This window comes from Mizuhopecten yessoensis, unplaced genomic scaffold (assembly GCF_002113885.1).
Source record: "Mizuhopecten yessoensis strain PY_sf001 unplaced genomic scaffold, ASM211388v2 scaffold716361, whole genome shotgun sequence".
Classification (NCBI taxonomy): Eukaryota; Metazoa; Mollusca; class Bivalvia; order Pectinida; family Pectinidae; genus Mizuhopecten; species Mizuhopecten yessoensis.
Window position 1 is genome coordinate 2,122,706 of NW_018480078.1, and position 23,805 is coordinate 2,146,510.

Sequence of the window (23,805 nt, forward strand, 5' to 3'; positions counted from 1 at the left end):
ACATTAATAGTATATGAAGTTCCAGTTATCTTTCAATTTTCTATGAAATAATGTAACATCCATAGATGATTAAGCAATATATTTATATTATCATTAGTGTAAAATGTAACTTTTAAAATTACCATCTTAGCATAAAGATAAACATAGCATGATGTTTTTTTATTCCACTACAAAACTACGTTAATAATTATAAACTGCGTTTATAATAAAGATGATTTATTAACTGTTATTGACAACAAGCGCTAGCTAACGCTGTTTGAAGAGGTGATATCACATTAAATATAAAAAATTAAAAAAATGCGGCTTACTCTTCTATTTTCCCTCCGTATGTAACCACACTCTGGACAGTAGGTATGCTTTGTTGTAGAACGGGTAGGATATTGTCATTGATAAAGTTAACGTCTGTCATGATACCGGACAGCTTGGCATTCTGTTGGTTGATCATATTGTGGAGAAGAATTCCTTTGTGGGATATTTCAGGCATCTCAATGGTCCCCCGGAATGTGATAACATCTGTTCAATAATCATCATCATCAGCCACATGTTTGGGCATACACGACGGAAATTTTGTCAAAAAACTTTTAGAGGATTTTTTCTTAATAATGATATTGTGAATTATTTTGATTGTCAATTACTAAAGTAGAATTAAGTTGGCGGTTATTCTGAATTGCATACGGTTTGATTTAGATACTATTATACACATACCTTATTTTGACATTTCTACTTAAATTTTTTAAATTGTTTACTTAATGCAACCTTCAGGAGTAAAAACATTTAGGGAAAACTTTCGGTAGGAATTGACATATACAACTTGTAAAGTTTTTTTGTGATGTTACTTACTTGTCATTATAGTTATAACTCTATCCATTATCTAGAATGATATTTACGCCTTAAGATACAAGTTACATAGCTTACCAGAATATTTGACAGAGTAGGATCTCGAACGGCGTCGATTAAAGGGATGCATGTCCCACACTTCACACCAGTAAGTACCCTGGAACATTTCGTTGGTGAGTTTCTGACTGCTGGAATACTCCAGCGTTTTCCGGAACATTGGTCCCAGTTCCAAAGCATTAGAAGTCGTTAACGCTAGAAGTAAAAGCAATAGTGTGTTAAAACAAACTTGGAAGACGAATCCAGTTTCCCTAAAAGATGTGATTTTTAAATGAACTATTTAGCTGTTTTCCACAATCGTTTAGAACATAAGTTCCTGTTCCTAAGCATTGAAGAGGTCGTTTACACTGGAAGTATAATTCATATTACAATATGCATAGTGTCTGTAGATGTAAAAAGGGAAATAAACCAATCATCAAGATAACACCGAAGTTTCAACAAAACCATAATTCGAAAATCAATAAAACAAGGGCAGAATATAAACAAAGGAAAGATTTACCAGGAGACTTTTGAACATTAACAAGGAGAACAGGCCCATGTGTTCAAGAAGGATAAGCGTCTTCTGCATCGATGACACCCGCTATGTACACCTAATTATGCTCATGATTGTTTTATGTGTGGGTAACTTACGTTCAATCGACGTCATAAATATTGATCGCTAACGTGATGTTTACCAAGCCAAAGCGATAACTGTGAAAGGTTACTTACCTGGTTCTGGAAGTGGTGTTAGTGGTCTGCCCATTACACCAAGTAAGGAAATCAGACTCGGGGATCTTCGTTCCAGTTTTATGTCGACAATTTTTCCATCTTTGAACCAAACAGTTGGTAACTCTCTATTTTTATTGGTAAGGTCGCATGTCAGTTTACTATCATCCCTTTTCGATGAAAGATACACTCGCTCTGGTTCGTGATCTTCCTCGTTCTCAACACTTTCTTCTGTTTCATCGTCAGTTTCATCATCTTCATCTTCATTTTCTTGTCCTTTAAGAGAAATATGTCCTACCTTCATAAATGCGTTTTGAATGAAACGGTGATTTATAAATGTATATGCTTCTTAATAGGAACCTCTTTTGACATGATATACTTTTTGATTCTATCAAAATAATTATTGTGTTGCAGCATTTCTATTACAATTTAGTTTAGAAATAGAATTCTAAAAATAAAAAGTTCAAAAGTTGTTCAGATATTAAAAAATAATTTTCCAACCTTTTATCAGCGCGTCTCTTTCACAGACAACCTCAGCATGACTGTTACATGAGGCTTCCATATATCCATTCACAGTCAGAGCCCGGCACTGTCTCGTAGAAGGTAATCTTTCCACCCAAAACGTGCTCGATGGCCCTAGATAAACAAAAAATAACACCGATGAAGACAAAATTTCGACAACGAATTTTGAACATTTATTCAGCTGAATATATGTATCAATATCATTTTAACAAAGAAGTATGGTTATTGTGATATTGAATTTGTTTCTTTTTATAATACTCCCTCCCTCACTCAAGTTATCTATGTTACACTATATTCATGACCTAACTATCATACGTACTTAAGTCATACCCTTACCCACGTATCCATGATAACTAAGCTCTGCATACTTGTTGTAATAGTTTCAGATAACCATTGTATCCTTTTTAAATATTCCAATATTTGTTGTACTTGCCCACAACGAAACCTTCTGTTTGCGACTTCAGTATGCTCATCAACACCAAATCGGCGTTAAATTTACTGTTTCCCATAGCAGCCAGTCTTCCTCCTTCGTTAGTACAGCGCTCCATTGCAGCAGTGAAAGGCATTCTAGAGACGATCACTTTGTAACACTTTTTTGAGAAAATGTGGCCATACCAACCAGGAGGACAGGAGGATGCTACAATTGTAAAACAACAAATGTATCATATAATAAGTGCGTGTTTAATCATAGTAAAAATCATTCAGTCTGTTATAGCGGACATTATGTTACTGTTTCCAAAAACAAAGTTGACATATTTTCCTTTTCTTAACAAAAGTGACTATTTAAAAAAAGTTGATAAATTGTATATTAACTAAAACATATGATCTCTGTGAAACAACATTTAGATTAGATGTTTAATGAAAACAGTTTACACAAACAGTCAGGGTATATGTTGATTATTAGATTTAAAAACGTTTCATATAAACGGTTTATGCCGAAACTGTTGGTACATTTTGTAATTAACTGTATAGTTGACGACTAACAAAACAACTCCACCATTCGGTTTGTAACGGTCTAGTATTCTCCAGGACGATCGGTGAGAATGCTTACCTGTATCCTCCAGGACAATCGGTGGACTGTAACAGACAGATGGTTTACGGATAGTACACTGTGACAACTTCATGCCAAGTGTTTTTCGTTGGCTGTGATGATGACCTGAGTGGGGAATGTGTTCTCTTTTGTCTGCAGGAGGTACAAATTCCTCGATTTCTTCAACGTCATCTAAATGTTCATGGATTCTCAGTCCTATGTCCTTTTCTGCAAAATTACGGCGTAGGTCATCGCCAATATCTTTATCATCCGATTCCTCCTCTACAACGAACGTCCTCAGTGTCATAAAATCCCCTATTGGTAAATCATCGCCAAGTGTCGAAACGTCGTCGCTGTCTTCCTCATCATCAATCCTCTCTTCGCTGTTTTTCTCAATGCTTTCATCATCTTCTTTCGGTTTTCTTGCAACTAACGTTGTCGGTATAACGACACTATCAATTTCATTACTATCACCAAAAGATTCACTTGCGTCATCAGAAATATCACTTATTATATCGTTGGTTTCATCTGATGTTTTATCATCACTGGTATCATCGTTTTTTTCATCTGAACTACTATCTATATCTTCCATTGTTGAAGAACTCATTTCATCGGCCTCTTGTATGCTTTCCATTAATTCCAAATCAATTGGTATCGATGTAATTTTGTCGTCCTTCTCAATGCTGGAATCAGCATAATCATTTTCTTTGTCAGAGTTTAAAGGGTCTATTTCGTTATCATCGCTTGAATTATCATCGGTAGCTTCATCGCCACGCTCAGTAGAATCCTCTGAGTTTACAGCACTTGCTTTATCATCGTCAAATTCACTGCCACTGTTAATAGAGTTTTCTGATACTTCAGCACTCGAACTATCGTCATTTGATTCAATGTTAACGTTTAAAATGTTCGTTCCCTTCTCTTCGTCTGAATTATTTTCGTTTGTTTCCTTATCATTGTCTATGGCATCCCCTGTTTTGTCCTCGCTCGAATTCTCATCTTTACTTACATCGCCACTATCAGTAGAATCCTCTGAGTTTACAGCACTTGCATTGCCATCTTCAATTTCATTGCCACTGTCAGTAGAGTTATCTGAGTCTTCAGCACTCGAACTATCATCGCTAGCTTTACTGTTATCATTTATAATATTCTCTTTATTTTCGGTGCTTGAACTATCATTGTTAACTTCATTGTCATTGTTCGATGTATTCTCTTTATTTTCATCACTTGAACTACCATCGTTAGTTTCAGTGTCATCTTTTGATGTATTTTCCGTTTTTTCATCGCTCGAACTATCATTGTCAATTTCACTGTCAGTGTTTGAGCTATTCCCTTCTCCCTCATCCTGAAAGCTATCAACGTTATTTTCAGTCTCATCGTTTGTGTTATCATCACGACTTTCTGCACTTTCATTACTGTCCTTTTTCTCTTCTGATGACGAAACTGTAGTTGTGTCTGATGCTGTGCTGTCACCACCACTATCTTTGGTACTAACCACATCCACACTGTCGACGTTATCCTTCCCATCACCATCATTTGATTCTGATTTTATGCTGGCATCATCATTACTTTCACCATCTGTTTCTGATTTCCGTGTAGATGAAAGTATTCCGAGGACGTTTTGTGTTACATCGTCATCATCACTTGTCTCCGAATTGTCAGATATCCCACTTTTTTCATTGCTATCTATTTCGTTGCTGGTATCATCTGACGTGTTATTAGTAATATTTTGTTGATCATCTGTTTCATCTACATCCAAACTTTCATCGCCATCACTTTGGTTTTCTTTTACATCATTTGACACAGAATTGTCTCTCATTTTATCCTCAGAGCTATCGGCATCAGTGCTATTTGACGAATTGCTGTCATCTTTACTATCGTCGTTTCCGTTGCTATTGACATCACTGTCGGAGGACGTAGATATGTCATCTTGAGAATCATCGTTTGAAGCAGAGGAATCGGTATCAGTTTCATTGCTTGTTTTATCATTTACGACTATTACGGTTGTGTTTTCAAAGCTTTCATTGCTGTCATCTTCAGTAGAGTTTACAGCCGAATCTTTTTCGTCGAGTTCACTACTGTCATCGTAAGAATCTTTTGAAGTAGACGAATCCTTATTATCAGTCGCGTTGCTATCCTTACTAAGATCTGCCATTGTCGTGTTTTCAAGACTTTCGATGCTATCATCTTCTAAACTGTTTGAGATAGAATCATCGTCATCAGGTTTCCCATCAGTGTGATTTGAATATAAATTTTTCACGAGCTCCTGACTGTTTTCATGATGGCTGACGTCTGTTTTATTCAAGGTTGTTTTTGTTTTCTCCACTAAACTGTCATCACTGCCATCTTTCGAAGTACTGTCACTAGAATCTGAACCTGAATCTTTACCGTCTTTGTTGTCACTATCATAAGAGTTGTTTTCCCCTGTAGAAGAGCTGTCACCGTCGACTGATTCATCTGGATCCCCTTTAGTTGTTTTAAGGTTTTCTGAACTTGTTCCCGAAGATTGACTAATATCATCGATTGTTTTTGACGCCCCGGATTCGTTAGATTTGTGCAAGTTCGATCCTATGATACCTAATGTGTTTATAAACTCATCTGGTGATGTGAACTCGAAACTTGGTTTAGCCGTGGTAATTTTGTCGTTTGGTTGAACAGTTTCTATCCTCCCGAGTGCCGCTTCATCGTCAGCAGTTTCGCTACTATCATTGCTAGTTGTGGTCGGTGGTTCTCTCAAAGGGATCCCCCTGGAAGTGGGCGCAGTCTTAATATCATCCATGGCTGGTATGCTGATCTGCGTTGCACCAGTGATTGGCGCGGCGTCTTTGGTAGGATCTGTAACTTCAGTCGTTCGTAGTGTTGTCGTTGTTACATCATCAAAATTTGAAGGTGTCGAAGGAATATCAACATCGTTCGTCGCAGGTGTAACGTCATCAAATGATGGTATAGTTGGAACAAAAGAGAACGAGGGTGCAATGGAATCAGTATCGCTATCACCATGTGATAGGTCTTTCTTCAATGCTGATTCAATAGACGGTGTCGTTTGGGAAGGCAATTTCTCTGAAACATGTTTTAGGAGATCTAAATCGATAGCTTGATCAGCATTTTCTGGAATTGGTGGAATGGAGTTCTCTTTTCCGTCCTCTTCCGTAACAATGGGTTGCTTCGTTACAGGAAGTGTCCGTAACATCCCATCTTGTGTATCAGGTTTTGTAGGTGACATTTCCACATCCGGACTTGTTGGAGTTTCTTCTAGTGGCCTCTTCGTTTTTGCAACAAACGGTTGGGACTTTTGCTCTGGAATTTCGATGTTTGCATCTTTTTCCGTGGAAACAAAATCTAAAACACTATCAAGAGGTTTTGGAGTCGGGATGTCCGGATTGATTTCATTATTGTCCACCGTTGTAGGTACGGTTGGATCATTATCCCCATCTTCATTTGGTGGAGGAGTAATTTCTTCAAGGTTCTTTTGAGATTCCATAATGCCAGAGGTGGGTAAAACAGGTGGCAGATTACTTGTAATTTCTATGTTTGAATTCCAATTTCCAGCCTCTGCATTTGTTTGGCTTTGCCCTTCCGATTGCTGCTGCTCATTAGCGGTATCGAATTTACGTAATTTTGTTACCTGGATTGGTGTTTCATTTACTACTTCAGAAAGCACTGGATCTGGAACACTTTCTCCGAAACCTTCGCCCAAATCAGTTGAAGAATGCCATTCCGAATTTTGACCATACAAGTTGTGTTGTTGCTGCTGCTGTTCTGGTTGCGGAGTCTGTGTGCCATCTTTGGGTTGATTTTCCTTTAAAAAGGCAAGATCTTGGAAAGGCTTAATGCTGTTTTCAGTGTTTTCAGAATTTGGTAAATGACTTGATGGTATGTTGTCGCTAATTCTGTCACTACTATACTGTCTGAATGGCCTTTCAGATGGTCTTTCTGTGTTTTGAAACATCGTTTCAACTGGACTTTGCGTGAGGGTTTCTGTTATGTGTTGGGAAAAAGCCATTTCAGGATGATGATTTTCATCAGGATTTCGTCGTTTACGAATCTTTAAATCTTCCTTGATGTTACTTCGTTTACGTCTACGTCTGAAAACTTCCTCTTCAAGTGGTAGTTTTAGTCTGCTTAGATCCAAATCTCCGCATACGTCACTGTCTTCTGTGTCGTCGTCAATCTCCCAGTCCCATGTGCGGTCTGCTTTAAGTCTCGACTCCATGAAACTGTAGAGAGTAATGCAATAAAACTTGTGCATTATCAATATTCAAGCTATAGATGTTAGTCAAGTATTTTGTGAATTTCTAGCTTTGCTTTTATTTATTATCTACAAGACTTTGAAATAAAGATATTGATTATCTAGGGTTTATTGCCAATGAAAATTAGAAACATTGTAATCATAGTTGAAATATCTTTATATGGGATAAATAAAAGTTTTCTTACTCGTTGTACGGTCTCACTTTGTGGGGCGCAAGCTCATCCCATACAAGAGTGCCTTCCTCTTCGTGCAAGCCGGTCCATATATTTAAAATCTCTTGTCGACGGAGATATTCACCGATGCTTTTAGAGTCGACATATACAGGAGCCTCTGCTTTTAAAAGGAATCCAAAATCCTGTCGACAGGTATCCTTAGCTTCGTCCCAAGATAATTCTTTGTGATTAACATATATACAAATGGGAACATTGTTCATCTCAGCTAGCTTCCAGCCATCCCTACACACACCCTTGGACCGTAAGGGCCCCCTCCTTCTCCCGGATGGTGCGCTTTGGGGTATATTGTTCTTTGGAATTGGATTTCGAATGGATGCATCACCGACGCTATCGGCGACATCGTCATCTCTATTTGGCCCCACATTGCCAGCGTTGTTAAATAGTGGCGGGGAGGCCCCGTCCCCTAGAGGTCCTGCTCCATTGCGAAACAGTCCAGCGCTTCCCGGTGCTTGACCTTGAAACTGACCTCTTGACAGTAGCAGTAAATCTGAAAATAAAAAAACAGGTTCAAAAGAATTGTCTATTAATGCAGAAGTAATTGTAAAAGAAGGAGAAAAGACGGTTTCACAAGCTATGTGTTTTACAGGTTCTACGACATTTTATTAGATACTTGATTTAAAATGTCTTATTATAACATGTTCATAAAACGCTTCAAGTGCAGAAAAGTCACATCAAAGATCAGAGGATAGGCATGGCTGTTCCGGTGAACATGTAATACAAGGTAAACCTAGCTTCCTTCACACGTAACACCAGAGCTAACCGTTCTATGTTAGGTAACTAGTAACCTTCTGATGCTCTACAAGACGAAGCATGTTAACGGGCAAAATGAAGCACGCCTTTTCTTTCACGGTAAATCATGTCATTGCCAAGATATGACCTTCGGTGGTTGACATGTTAACATAACCGTTCAAGCGTTACAGTTTCATTTAATTTTAAATAGAGTTTAAGATAATGAAGACTTATCTTCAGCATCAGAATTATAATGTGATTTATCGTTATTGATAAAATACCCCTTTTCTCTTTGCAATTAATAAATATAAGTGTACTTATTTGAATACTGCGTACAACATTTTATCTTGTTGATGCACAAGACGTAGCAGTCTTTTTTCAATGCTAATGCCGGAATGAACGCAAGCCTGCTAATACATATTTCGCCAAGCCAGCTAGGCCCTCATAGTTAACACCTACAGTAATTTTGTTAAGCGCCTTTCGTTACGTAAATTTCTATTATGAATTTATGCTTATAAGTGAACTTAATATACGCTGCGATGTTCTCGGTTTGTTGACTCTGTGATGTGTGTTGTCAATGTGTGTTTTCGCTGCGATGTTCTCGGTTTGTTGACGCTGTGATGTGTGTTGTCAATGTGTGTTATCTCTGCGATGTTGTCGATGTGTTGACGCTGCGGTGTGTGTTGTCAATGTGTGTTATCGCTGCGATGTTTTCGGTGTGTTGACACTGCGGTGTGTGTTGTCAATGTGTGTTATCGCTTCGATGTTTTCGGTGTGTTGACACTGTGATGTGTGTTGTCAATGTGTGTTATCGCTGCGATGTTCTAGGTTTGTTGACGCTGTGATGTGTGTTGTCAATGTGTGTTATCCCTGCGATTTTTTCGGTGTGTTGACGCTGCGGTGTGTGTTGTCAATGTGTGTTATCGCTGCGATGTTCTCGGTGTGTTGACGCTGTGGTGTGTGTTGTCAATGTGTGTTATCGCTGCGATGTTCTCTGTGTGTTGACGCTGTGATGTGGGTTGTCAGTGTGTGGCATAATTAATTAATACATATTGAAATGGTATGAAAATACTCTAAAAGAAATATACAGTGTGTTGCATCACAATAGGTAATATAAATGTGATATTTTCTCAAAGAATGTGTATGTGTGAAGAGCGTTAATCTTTCTAAGTGCACGTTATTTATTCCTAGGGTGTTGGTGTTAAGCTCCAATACCCTTGTTTTATGTACACATGAATATACACGTCATTATAGCTTCTGTCAAATCAAAGATGATGGTCCAAGCAAGACATCCAAAATATTCTCGCGACATTTATGTATACCTTTACCCACCGTCTGGGTCTTCAGATACTACGTGTAAATCAAAATATGGTCTGACATTTGACTTTTCTAATAGCTTTTCCCTTACAAATAGCAAACAATCTCGTTAATAAACAGAGAGATTATGGGTTTGCCTATGACGCTGTACATGGTGGCGACATTACCAAAACCACTAACACTGACACATTCCTACATCTTTATGTTTATATTTTACAAAGGTACATTCAGCCTATTTATAGAAGTAAAATACGATAAAGGCCGCTGTGGAATTTCATTTTCCCGTTTTTAATGTTGTCAACTGTCCTTGGCTCAACTAGGTCCCACTGTACAGTAATATTGTTAACCAGAAATTCAACTAGGTCCAACTATACAGTAATATTGTAAACAAGACAATTAACTAGGTCCAACTATACAGTAATATTGTAAACAAGTCAATCAACTAGGTCCACCTATACAGCGATATTGTTAACAAGACAATCAACTAGGTCCAACTTTACAGTTATATTGTAGACAAGACAATTAACTAGGCCCAACTATACAGCGATATTGTTAACAAGACAATCAACTAGGTCCAACTATACAGTAATATTGTAAACAAGTCAATCAACTAGGTCCAACTATACAGCGATATTGTTAACAAGACAATCAACTAGGTCCAACTATACAGTTATATTGTTAACAAGACAATTAACTAGGTCCAACTATACAGTTATATTGTAGACAAGACAATTAACTAGGTCCAACTATACAGCGATATTGTAAACAAGACAATCAACTAGGTCCAACTATACAGTAATATTGTAAACAAGACAATTAACTAGGTCCACCTATACAGCGATATTGTTAACAAGACAATCAACTAGGTCCAACTATACAGTTATATTGTTAACAAGACAATCAACTAGGTCCAACTATACAGTTATATTGTAAACAAGACAATTAACTAGGTCCAACTATACAGTTATATTGTAGACAAGACAATTAACTAGGTCCAACTATACAGCGATATTGTAAACAAGACAATCAACTAGGTCCAACTATACAGTTATATTGTTAACAAGACAATCAACTAGGTCCAACTATACAGTTATATTGTAAACAAGACAATTAACTAGGTCCAACTATACAGTTATATTGTAGACAAGACAATTAACTAGGTCCAACTATACAGCGATATTGTTAACAAGACAATCAACTAGGTCCAACTATACAGTTATATTGTTAACAAGACAATCAACTAGGTCCAACTATACAGTTATATTGTAAACAAGACAATTAACTAGGTCCAACTATACAGTTATATTGTAGACAAGACAATTAACTAGGTCCAACTATACAGCGATATTGTAAACAAGACAATCAACTAGGTCCAACTATACAGTTATATTGTTAACAAGACAATCAACTAGGTCCAACTATACAGTTATATTGTAAACAAGACAATTAACTAGGTCCAACTATACAGTTATATTGTAGACAAGACAATTAACTAGGTCCAACTATACAGCGATATTGTAAACAAGACAATCAACTAGGTCCAACTATACAGTTATATTGTTAACAAGACAATCAACTAGGTCCAACTATACAGTTATATTGTAGACAAGACAATTAACTAGGTCCAACTATACAGTTATATTGTAGACAATTCAATGAAATAGGGACCACTGTACACTAAATACTTCATTTTTGGTTTTGTTTACTTCATATTATTTGATGTAACGCCACACGTTAGTGCGATTCAGCGAGTGTCATTTTTATTACCAACGGGCGAGATAGATTTTTTTAATAGCACCATACAAAACGTGGATATACTTGTCTTGTAAGCATGATATGGCAGTAAAAATACAGCGAGACCTTATTCGACTGTGCATGCTTATGTTTTCCGGATGTTCGTGGTTCGACAGGTATTACGTTTATGTCACTGTGCAAGAATGATTGATAGTTATATTCCTTTGATGGTCTGGATTCAATCAAACAAGGGATTTAGTGATGCACCTGTGTTAAATGTGGCGAAACAGTGCAGCAAAAAAAACCTAAACTCACAAACTTATTTCGTTGACATTAACTAACGTCTGATGAAGTTGACAATAAAGTAACTTAGTTGGACAAAAACTGGCATATCGTAATGAAAATGGAATCAGTATAGAAACTATTTGTTTGTGTCTGCAAGTGTTGAATTAAACCATTAATTTGCTTTTATTTTTGCTGAATGGGTCGAAAGATTAAACGAAAACTATATCTCACGACTGCAAATTGCATTAAGAAGGCAAACATGTCTGTACAGGGATGATTAATTGAAGCGCATGAGGCATGTTCATACATTGCACCGTCTACGTCCCGCTAGGTATAGATTAGGTATATGAGTGTGAGCGAAGACAAATTGTTCTTGGTAGTTGATATATCTATCAGTCTGGCCGATGCAGGTTGCATCCCGGATTTGACAACTCATTAGACAGCTAGCGGAGGTGCTGGTAGGACAGTTGTTATGTTGGTCATAACAGTTTCCGGGGAAGATGTTGCAAAAAGCAGAAAGTTTTAAGACTTTCAAGATTACACTTTTTCCTTAGAATCTGATATACTTAAACGAAACACCCCTAGTGAATCACATCAGGAGATTGCAAATACGGTGACGTTTTCTGTGTCATCAATGCATCGTTACATGTTAAACTTAACATAGAAATTGTTACAAAGAGTTTTTACACCGTACTTTAAAAGATAATGAAAATAATACCGAACCTACTGAAAAACCTGTTTGATAGCATGTTCAGATAAGTTATAGTTAGAAAAAAATCATAAATATGTTTAAATCAATTTTGGACTTAATTGCTATTTGGAATTCATTCGTTAAAGCTGGTATTTATCTCTTGAAGAGAATCGATCATACTTGTTTGGCATAAGCGGGATCACAAGTTTAAGAAGTTTGCGTGAGAAGGAAATAGCGTGGTCAACATCTTTAACAAGACTTTTCGGAAATAAGAATATTTAACTGAAATAACTGCAAATATATTTTCAGTTGTTGCATGATATTTATTTCAGGTTCACACATGATTCGTTGTATTATTTAATGCAGATGTGCATGATTGTCATTGTGTTTCACCTCCAATTTACGATCCTGTTATTAGTCTACCGAGTTGCTACCTATGCAGGTGCTTGTGGCTTTATCAAACCAACACATTCACCCATCCATCACCATATCTGATCGTCATTCTGTCGATAGCTCGACCCGACCTGACGTTTTAAAGGGACTCTAACACATGCTGTAGTGATATGCCTGTATCCATGCGTTAATTCTGTTGGTGACATGGCGATATTATACACGTATGCATATATGTGTATGAAAAACCTTAACGCTTGTCCTAGAAAAACGATATGCCATTCACTTTGGGCAGTGGTCCCAGTGATGGTGTATACTATTAAACAGTATGACTGGTCATCTATCAAAAACTGACCGTGAAGTATTGTGGGCAGTGCTGACGGATTTTATGGAGCGTGATTTGTTACTTAATGAGCAACAAATTGTGTGGAATACTAAGTACCACAAGTAAGGACAATCTGTCACGGACGTATTAATTGTTTGACCATTCAGACCAATACCAGTTACATCTGAACTGTCATAATACAGTTTTAACGGTCTTTATTCACAGCAACCACACCGTCATATTTCTGATTCTAAATATGAAACAGTTAACGCCAGTATTAAGTGTATCTAAATCCTAATCCATGTCAGAGAGATACATGTGTAGCATCGTAAAATTCTGTCTTTTAACAACTAAGTTATCCAGGGGACCTACGTGTTTTCTCTGTAGTCAATATTTGTTACGGACGTTGATATTTCCAAGACAATTACTTGCCGGGGATATAAAAACAAATTCGTATTATTTTCAATCCGCGTGTTTGTAGTAACCAATTTTTATTGTATTTTGTACAGAGGGATTTCGTAAGTACATAATGCTTACTATATAAAATGTTGTTTTAAAGTAACCAAAAGAGATGAGGCCATATTTTGGTAAAATTTTGGTAATATTTAGTATCATTCATATACATGTATAACAACAAAATATAGTTGCTTTTTATTTAAAAAGTGAATTATTTAAGCATTTTCTAAACAAATGGTGTTATGGGCCTATATCACGCAATGTGATTGCTGACAAATTTGATAAACCTGAAATGGCTTTTTTCTTTTGCAATACCTGTCCTAGAACTAGAGCACCATTTGCTAGCATAAGTTAAATTTTGAATTTAATAAAGTAGTTTTGTTATTTGTATTTATTTCATACTCTCCTTTTAATGGCATTTCATGATGTTTTCAGTAAGGCATGGTAAATGCTGTCACAATAATATCGGTCGGTGACGTCAAAATAGAGGTCACGTGACTAAACGAATTCTCCATATATAGCGATATTGGAGCAATCAGGGCAGATTCTCTTTTGTTGACAATATCACTGAATGAATGATTTGACAATTAGTCACCGTTTCTGACTGTAGTGGCTGACCGCTTGACCATCGCCGTTTGTACGGTCAGTCAATCCAAAAAGGGTGATTACCTGTCCTTGGACGGTGGTCTGCAGCATACTAAGTGTACATTAATACCTTTTTGGTAGACATCTTGACGAATTGTTATCATATCAACACGCATATTGGTAAGCTGTGTATATACGGCCAGTATATTGCAAAGGGGGAAATAGTTAAAAAAAAAATATGTTTATGTCTGAACATAGTTAATGCTACCAATGAGGTAAACTTTTCCGTGTTGATTTAGAAATATTTATCATGACACGGTAAATGGATATCCTGACAATAAATACATTATGCTAGCCCTATTTTCAGACCAGTTCAATGGTTTAAGAAAACATCTAATCATCAAAACATAACAAAGGAAAATTTAACGACCAGAATTCTTACATACTTCATTTTCTTGAGATTTTTTAATGAGGCTACACAAGGTTAGGGAAATATTCCCGAACGAAAATTTGCCTATAACATTAAGCACACTATCATACATGTTTATACTTTAAGGTGCTCGGGAAAGTTTATGAAAACACAGAAAGAAACTTCAATGTACAGAGTGGCCACCAAGTCAATTGTATATAATCATGATTTTGGTCTAGATAAGGGCAAATGTATCAAATACTTCAAAAGTATATCAAACATCTAATGCGATACAAGATATAATGGTTTACAGGGAATCCTATGTGAGGTAATTTATTTAAAAGATATAACAAATGTTGCCTAAATAATCTTAGATGTGACATTTAAAGAGAAAACATATTTGCCTACATGTACAAGAGTCACAGGTTAGTGTGCTGTATATTTAACAAAGAAGATACTGCGCTGTCGGTCATGATACATGTTTGGTAAATATTATCATGCAAGCAACATTACCGGGAATAATCTCAAAATGTTCTAATTCTGGTTTAAGTCCTGGGTCCACTTGTATAAAACATCTCAAAGTTAAGGAAAATCTCAAGCAATGTATTGTCTATGGGAAATCTTAGACTTGAGGAAAACTCAAGAGTTGAGATGTTTTATACAAGTGGGCCCAGTAACCTATAATTGTCTTTGTATGAATATATGGAAAAAGATATAGAAAAAAGTGGTGAAACCCTCCAACTAAATTAGAATCCGTACTAACCTTGATAAACTAGTTCACGCGGTTGATGCTTTTAATAGCATCGTGTTCATGATGATCATAGATCTTATGACACAAGAGTAGCATTTAGATTTTGAATCAGTTCCAGATGTTGTTCAATAAGAAATCTGTGTCGTTTAGTGTTGTCACCTGTCTAACGTTTGATGAATTTTACATGAGATGGAAATGTATTTGGCTTGGACATCCAACATCAATGTCTCTCCGATGACATCATGACCTCTATCAAAGACGTATTAATGTAAACGACAACACACTATCTCACAGGTCACCAGTTCTGGATCTTGTCAGATACATGAATGGTGTGTGACACTTGTGTACATTTAATTACGTTTACTTTGTCTTATGAAACGTATAGTAAAGCAAATCAAAGTTCAGGAACATTCAATCACTCAATTTTTTCCCTTAAATCCAATTATGGTTTCCATTGGTTTACAGGAATATCCTTAACTCCAATAATGCTTCCCTTGGCCACCTGCTGTATGAACCTAGAGCTATATTTTCAATCATTTTACCGATTATGCGATAGCAATATATATTTAATAATAACAAGCTATTGCGAAAACCTGTAAATCTCTAATTATCTCCAATGTTAACACATATGGTCAATAAATTGTCGAATAGATCGTATGTTAGAATTTTATAATCTTGAGTTATTACAAAATACTTTTATCTTTCTGTATTCAATAGCGTCTTGATTTCCAGTGATTTAACAACAAACCAAATAACGTACAAAAGTAAGACACTAATACCAGGTGTTTTTGTAGGTAGGTGTAAGCATGTTTATAAGTATTCTATCCGATGTTAGTTTATAGAATAAAATTAAGCAAACGTGGCCTAGATAATCTTAAATGTGACGTTTAACCTATGATATCGTAAAGTGAAGACACTTGAATGGAGACAACGCTCATTTGTCTACTATATAAACAATACCTTTATTTATATGTTGATATCTTTAAAGACACTAACTTACAAGTGTCATCGATTGTACCTTAATAACAACCAGAGATATTAAATGTTCATTATATGTAGCGATTTATCATAATCAAGTTGTACACTTTTTGTTTTGTTTTAGTAATTGTAACTGATTATAGTGATATGTTAATAAACATGTCATAATTACTAATTAATAAACACAGGCATATAAATTTAATACATTATGACACCTCTCACAATGTATTATTTGTTTTAGATAAGGCGATTGACCTGGGGAAAACACAATGTATCATCTGTGTAGCAAATGTACACATAGGATTGAAAATCACTTATATATCTGTAAATATTAATGTTAAATTAAATGTTGTTGATGCAGTGATTTATTTGTTTAGGTAAACGATTGCATTGCATCTTTCGCTAAACGAAGTCGTCACGAGGACGATAGTTGTGTGGATGTTGAAGTCAGGGCATTAACCCTTTCAGTACTTTAAAAGCAGATCGGGATATTCATCGTTTTAAAGACAACTGGTCTACCTAGCCAAACAAAAAATCCGATTAAGATAAAATAGTTATCACGACATAGGGGAAAAAAAATCTATCCAAATAGTAAATACATTTTTTTCATAGATACTTCTTTAAAAATAAGGAGTTTTTATCAAAAGTCCAGCAAGTGACAACTCATTGCAAAAACTTAATTTTCCAATTGTGAGAATGAGAATGTTCAGTTTTTCAAAATGAATTTAGGGCACAAGGTTTGTGATGGGGTAAAACACCGTATTGTATAATATAAAATTTACTTTAGGGCGATCAACACTATATCTTACGATATATGGTTCAGTGTTGGTGTAATAGCCACAATAAGTGATTTGCTGAAAGAAATTAGCACTATTAGGATTTCTACTTTCCAAGAATTTACCTAAAGATGATACACACGTCCTTCAATATAACGGTGCTATATCGATCATGTTTTGCTGGGGTTTATTAGAAAACAAAATTGATTATTATATTCCCCATCATGATCAGGATCGGAACAATTTTCATAAAAAAGTAAAGCAGACAAAATGTTTATAACATTATGGTAACAAAATCCATATATTTTACATGTAGGAAAAGGGAGAGAAATTTAAGAATTTAATTATTTGAATTCTGTACCATTATAAAGCCCCTATTTGATTATCAAAAATATAATACTTTAATTATTTCAATTTAAGAAATCGATGTTTAAAGATTGGTTATTGATAAGTAAACACAAACAACGGTTCAAATTATGATATTACGTGAGAATTGGGGAAGTACAGATTTTTTCTTCTTTCCTTTTTGGTACACAATAAAAAATCAAACATACAACAGAACTTATCATATGTCAATCAGAATTAAGCACTAAATATAGAAGAAAAGATATTTTGAAAAATTATACCTGCATACGTTTGTATTTTGTGTGTCTGAGAGTAAACATGGATAGGTAGGTTTTCGTCTGTGAGGATGAATAATCATGTCATATTTATGTGTTGTACAAAATACCCTTTGAAAGCTAAACAACTATAAAATAATAATGACGTGGTAACAGTATGCAAATTCAGTAGATTACATATTCGATTGCACTAATTATCCCGTGCGCATATATCTATATTTAGTTACACTTGTCAGTCCTGTTCCATATTTGTTTTAGAAAATACATTTTTGCCGGAGGTAGTATATTACACAATGATCATTAACTTTTCCATGGTATAATATATATAACATTATTTTCACGAATTCCTTGAGGATACATATACCGATAAATTAGTCTGTGAACATGGGTCGTTATGTAGACAAGGTTGTCAGTATGCAGCTGTCGGCCATTAAGCAGTCTGGTAGTAAGGTAAATATCTACATCCCTTATATTTCTGTACTGAAAAAAATACCTACCTAAATGGTGTTTACATGTACAAAGGGCAATCATATGGACTCGTAATTACTATAACATGGCGGGAATGACCATAAAAATAGTAATGTTTAGGATTGGTCAGGATTCGTGACGTCACATAAACGGTAGTTTATCCACGTGACTGATTTGACTGAGACAAACGTTTTCTCATAATGTTCAATTATATATCGTATATATATCATAACCTTATTTGATATATGTTCATATAAACATTAAATCATAAAGGACGTTCTCATCAAGAAATATTTTCACACAATTAGTCTAATAATGTCAAAGGGTAATTTTTATATTAACATTTCGTAGTTAAATGTATGATTTAATGCGATGCAACAATTTTGCAGCTTTTTTTCTGTATCATATAAGATATGGTTTTCATTATATTAAAATAACTTGTTTTCATTAATATTTACATTCATGTTTAAAAAGATTATACACAATAATAACTTGATGAAGATTATGACTAACAAAACAATGTGATACATGTCGATTATAATAACAAGTTTATATACAATTTAGTCGTTATGTTATTTGAAATGAATCAGTGCCTCTCTAAATGTTTTAAGTCATATAATTAAGGGATTTCCTGTAACTGCACTTCCGTTTCAACAGTTTAGACCAACTTGGATTTAGAACGTTTAGGTCCCTATCATCACCGATGTGTTCTAAAATGACGAAACAGCTGTATGATGGAGTGTAATTCATTTTTGGAACTGTATTTCCAATGGTTTAATGGTTCAATCACCTACGTGTGTTCCGGTCATCTTATACAGTCAATAATAGTAAAGTTTACGATGTGTTTAATGTCTAAACGTTATTTCGTCACGAAATGGCCAAAGAGAAAAATGTAATAAAAGAAGATGAAGTTGAATTTCCGAGAAATCAGAATCCTCTACTTGTAATAGTGTGAATTTTTGTGAACATTCAACTGTTGCAGATTAATGGTTGGAGGCGGGGATTTATCGCTCACTCATTACTGACTGTAGCCGTGCCATCATTCTATTTAATGTATGTAGATTGTTTTGATACATCTTTATCTGGTGTGATTCAGAAACTATGTGTCAATGTTCAGGTATTTTTCTGATGGATATTAACAAATTTGACCGATGTTTCACACTTTTTGGTATGTGCAATAAACGAGTTTATAATTATTTTGACCCACCCAATATTTTCATGACATATCTTAATATCGAAAGGTAAAACACGTACGGCACAACAAAATTCACCAACACGAAACCTGCTTATTGGAAGAAAATATGACGGATAACAGTAAGGAAATGTTTCCGTATTTTAAAATTAGGAGGGGGGGAAATGAAGCATAACACAATTCACATATATAAAACCTTATTATTCGCAGATATCGGTGGATGTTGCAAATAAAAAGCAAATATTTGAGGAGAAGAAAATATCATTGATAATAGTAGGGAAATATTTCCGTATTTTAACATTGGGATAGGGAAAATGTAGCATAAAACAATTCACCTACACGAAACCTGCTTATTGACAGATATCGGTGGATGTTGTAAAATCAAAGGAAAAATTTGAGGAAACGAAAACATTACGGATTACAGCAGGAAAATGTTGCCAAAATTAATTCGTTCTTATTCCAATAAATATTAGCTTTATATCACTAAAAATATTTTTTCCAGAAAGACAGTGGTTCGGGCTTGCATATTTTCGCGCTGACTTTGGAAAGGAAAAACAAATATTCCAGATCGCAAATTTTAGAAATAGTGATAATAAGTATATTATGATTCAGAACACGACGATGTCGAATGGCACGTGAAGTTGTATATATATATAAATTATTTATATATGTATATATGTATCTAAAGGTTGATTAAGATATAAATATATTCGATATAATATTGCCTGAATTGAATGGAAAGTAACTCTTACAAAAGTTATGTAATATGTAAAACAACCCGCTTCCCTCGTTATGTGTTTTCGTAATGTACTTACCAAACAAGAGAAACAGTTGTAATGTGTTTTTCACATAGTGTATGAATCTATGCATTATCCTCCAAATAAGTGTTTCGTCATGACCTGAAAAAATAAATTTAATATAATAAAAGAAATATCATTATTACAGTTTATATCACACTCTCGATTAACATGCTAATCATTATACAAAACACATAATGCATACAAAATTTAGATGCACACTTGATCAGATATTAAAAAAAAATAAAGCTTTTTCACATAATTGTCTTGGTAGTTGCACACAGACTTGTACGTGTAATCCTATTTCGGAACGTTGAGATAATACTTTTAAATATTCATTTTTGGAACAATTAGAACTATTAATATTCATTTTCGGAAAAAATGTTAATATATTTTAATAATTATTACACACGTGTTATAGTTTACATATTGGTAGACAGATGATGCAAATGAGAGAGAATTCTTATATAAACGAGAGAACAGAGCGTTTTTGAAGAAACTATTGAGCTGCTCATTAAACGGACTGCATTTATTATGATATGGCAAAAAACGTTTCTGTATTTCATAAGCATATCATTAGGAAACAGTTGGTCCCTGTAACGGAAATAACAATGGTTTAAAATGTAAATTATGAAGTTGTTGTGTCACACTTAATCGTATAAGTAATATTATGGCATATCTTTTCGTGTATATACATTAGATACACGACGAAGCTCAATAATATCAACGATGTAATTGTTTTTGTAATGAAAAACAGGAGAAGTTATGACCAGATTGCACAACACCAACGAAACGTTGTTCGCCTACTCCCATTTGTGTGTTATTAGAAGACGCTAATGTTTTTCAATATCTTACGTGACCGATAAAGGTTAATGAATTGTAAAACACTTATGCATTACGATTTCTTACGTGATTGATATAAACCCTTAAACACAATGAAGTAAAACAACAATCATAACTGCTAAATAGCATATACCATAAATACCTAGACTGACATCGGTTTGTAAATTTCTAGACACTTATATATTTAGAGTTATCACGATTATTGATAAAGGTTAGTAAATTGACAGACACTTATGTTTTTAGGTTTCTCCCATTATCAATAAAGGTTTGTGAATTGATAGACACTTATATACTTTGAGTTCTCTTATGACTGATATAAGTTTATAAGACACTTCAAGTTCGTCGCGTTTCGTTGTTTAACGCTGTGAAATATGTCATGCGTGTAGAATTTTGGACCTGGTGGGGACTACCGTTAAATTTGAATGATATTAGCAAAAACCAACAATTACATGATTGAATGCTGTATAGTATAGCTGAGAATGGACTCATTCAAAAAGACATGAATAAAATCGAATGATCACAAATAAGATACGCTTAATGTTTTAGCTGAAAATTAAAAACTTTTAACTTTTGTTCATTTAAATATGTTTTTATTTACTTCAGAAATTCGTTTGATTACAGGAAAATGACAGGACTTCCTGAAAAGTTTACCAAGTTCGTAATATATGTGTTGTGAATTGTTAGGTTTTTTTATTCGAAATGACATAGTGAATGTGTGAATTTGAAATGTGTACTGTGTTTATGACAGAATATAAACGATATTGGTCAGATGATGTGTCTAAGGAATATATAATAAAGTAACTGCGGTGGAGATTGTTACAGCAATGTATGTAAATTGACAGAATTTGTGGGCGAACTTAACACTGCAGAATTTAGCTGACAGGTCATTGTTAAGTGTGACGGGCAACTAATGAATAATACATATATCAAGGTGCATATATAAACAATGCAAATATTGTTCGGTGGAACCACCGGTGAAATCATTATAATAGGTATTGAATTCAAGAAGAAAACAAAAGTGTATTGTATTCAATTTCACGTTACGGAAAACCGTGACAAAATTGTTAAAAAAACACATTTTTATGATATTTGTTTATAATTTCACATAGACTGGTTGATGTAAACGTTTTATAACGTTTAAGCAATTGTAAAATGTTATCAACAAATATGACTGTCATTGTTTTCGTGATTTAGTGTAGCAGAATTGCGAGTAACGATAACTCGACATTTTGGCTATTCTTTAATTTATGCGTGATACAAACGATATTGTTAAATAAATTCAAACCAAGTGACACGTGTTTGAATATTGAAATGAAATCATACCAAGGGGAAAAATCTTATCCAGGAAATGGCACAAGACTTCAGTTAAGTAGGTTTATTGTTCTTCAAACAACATAATGGTTGCATGTGTAATGGGTGACAATCAGCTGAGACCACAAACTGATGACGTTTATAGGGAACTAATGTATTAATACCACATACATATAGTGCCGTAGATGTGAATGTGAAATGTACAATTAGACCTAATTTTGTTATACCAGGAACAGAAAAAGAAAAAAAAAACTAAGAAAATTAATTTCAGTGTATCTGTGTGAATAGCATACATCAATGAGAAGAAACACATTTACATACATTTTAGTGTGTCGCATATGCAAACGTAAACCCGTGTAAGTAAAAGACTTAAACGTGGTTGACATGATTCATTTGTGAAGATTTTTATCTGAAACGGCAGCATTTTTGCATATGTCACTAGAAATAAGTCAGCTAACAACTAGTGGTAGGATTGGAGAACACAATAACACATCGTGCCATGGTTTTAGTATGCATACAATATATATATATCGCATGCAATACAGCTATACATGGCTGAAGGCAGAGAGTGACGGAACGTCACCCTCGGAACACCTCATCCATCAAACGGGTATTTAGTATTCCGGTCCACTGTCAGACGGGAAGTTAGACACTGGCAGCCTGACCTGATATGGTAGTCGGCGGACGTGAGCTGTTTTCTTACACTTGTTAATTAATAACAGAAACTCTATATTCAAGGACTGGATGAGATTTTTGACATTTGACCTCATATCGTCAGGCGCGTAGCTAGCCCCTTTACCAAGTGTAAGCCCCCGACATGGGGTTGCCGAAGGCAGCCCCCCCCCCTCCCCACCGAAGCGCGTACACGAGCCGGGGGAGGGTACGGGAGTGGGTCTTCCCCCTCCCGTAAGGGGGGTCTGGGGGGTCTCCCCCATGAAAATTTTGTTTTCTAGAACGTCTCAGGAGCCATTTCCCACGTCCTGATGTCTGAGATAATGATATGTTGTAAACTATAATATAGTTTTAAAAAGGGGCCGGACTGGCCCCGGTCTCTCCTACACATGATATAATACATGTGTAGGGGGGACCGTGGCAAACACGCCCCCTTTTTCTTTTTTCAGGACGTTATGGAAGGCATGTACTATACTGTTGAAATGCATATTTATATATGTCATTTAGAAAAGAAATGTATTGTCTTTCATAAACTAATAACCAAATCGTAAACAAGACCATATTTTGGAAATTATTGGACTTTTTCGGTCGAGAGAGTTGGGGGCCGGACGAGCCCCGCACTGAGGCAAATCCGGCCCCTACCAGGGCAAGTATGGCATGAAGGACAGAGAAGACAATTTACTAATAAGTGTATGGAATTTCATTCAATTCTGTTGGAAAATAAGTCCAGAACAAATCAGTGAATACAAAGAAAAAAATACTTAATTTTTGCGTCGTAAAAATAATATTTTTGTGGTCAATTGGGTGACGTCACTTGGCACAATAACAGTTGCATTCCGGGTGGCC

At 35.2% G+C, this 23,805-nt stretch overlaps 1 protein-coding gene across 1 annotated transcript in view; it reads right to left on the reverse strand.

Moving 5' to 3' along the window:
• LOC110443881 overlaps positions 1–23,805 on the reverse strand; it is a 46,534-nt gene that overhangs the window by 10,879 nt on the left and 11,850 nt on the right. The window contains exons 2-9 of the mRNA XM_021488320.1: positions 20,152–20,235; positions 7,583–8,117; positions 3,173–7,365; positions 2,555–2,758; positions 2,101–2,235; positions 1,603–1,875; positions 916–1,089; positions 309–513 (exon numbers count right to left, since the gene is read on the reverse strand). Coding sequence (XP_021343995.1) covers positions 309–513; positions 916–1,089; positions 1,603–1,875; positions 2,101–2,235; positions 2,555–2,758; positions 3,173–7,365; positions 7,583–8,117; positions 20,152–20,206 — 5,774 coding nt within the window. The 5' untranslated portion in view covers positions 20,207–20,235. The remainder of the gene's footprint in view (positions 1–308; positions 514–915; positions 1,090–1,602; positions 1,876–2,100; positions 2,236–2,554; positions 2,759–3,172; positions 7,366–7,582; positions 8,118–20,151; positions 20,236–23,805) is intronic.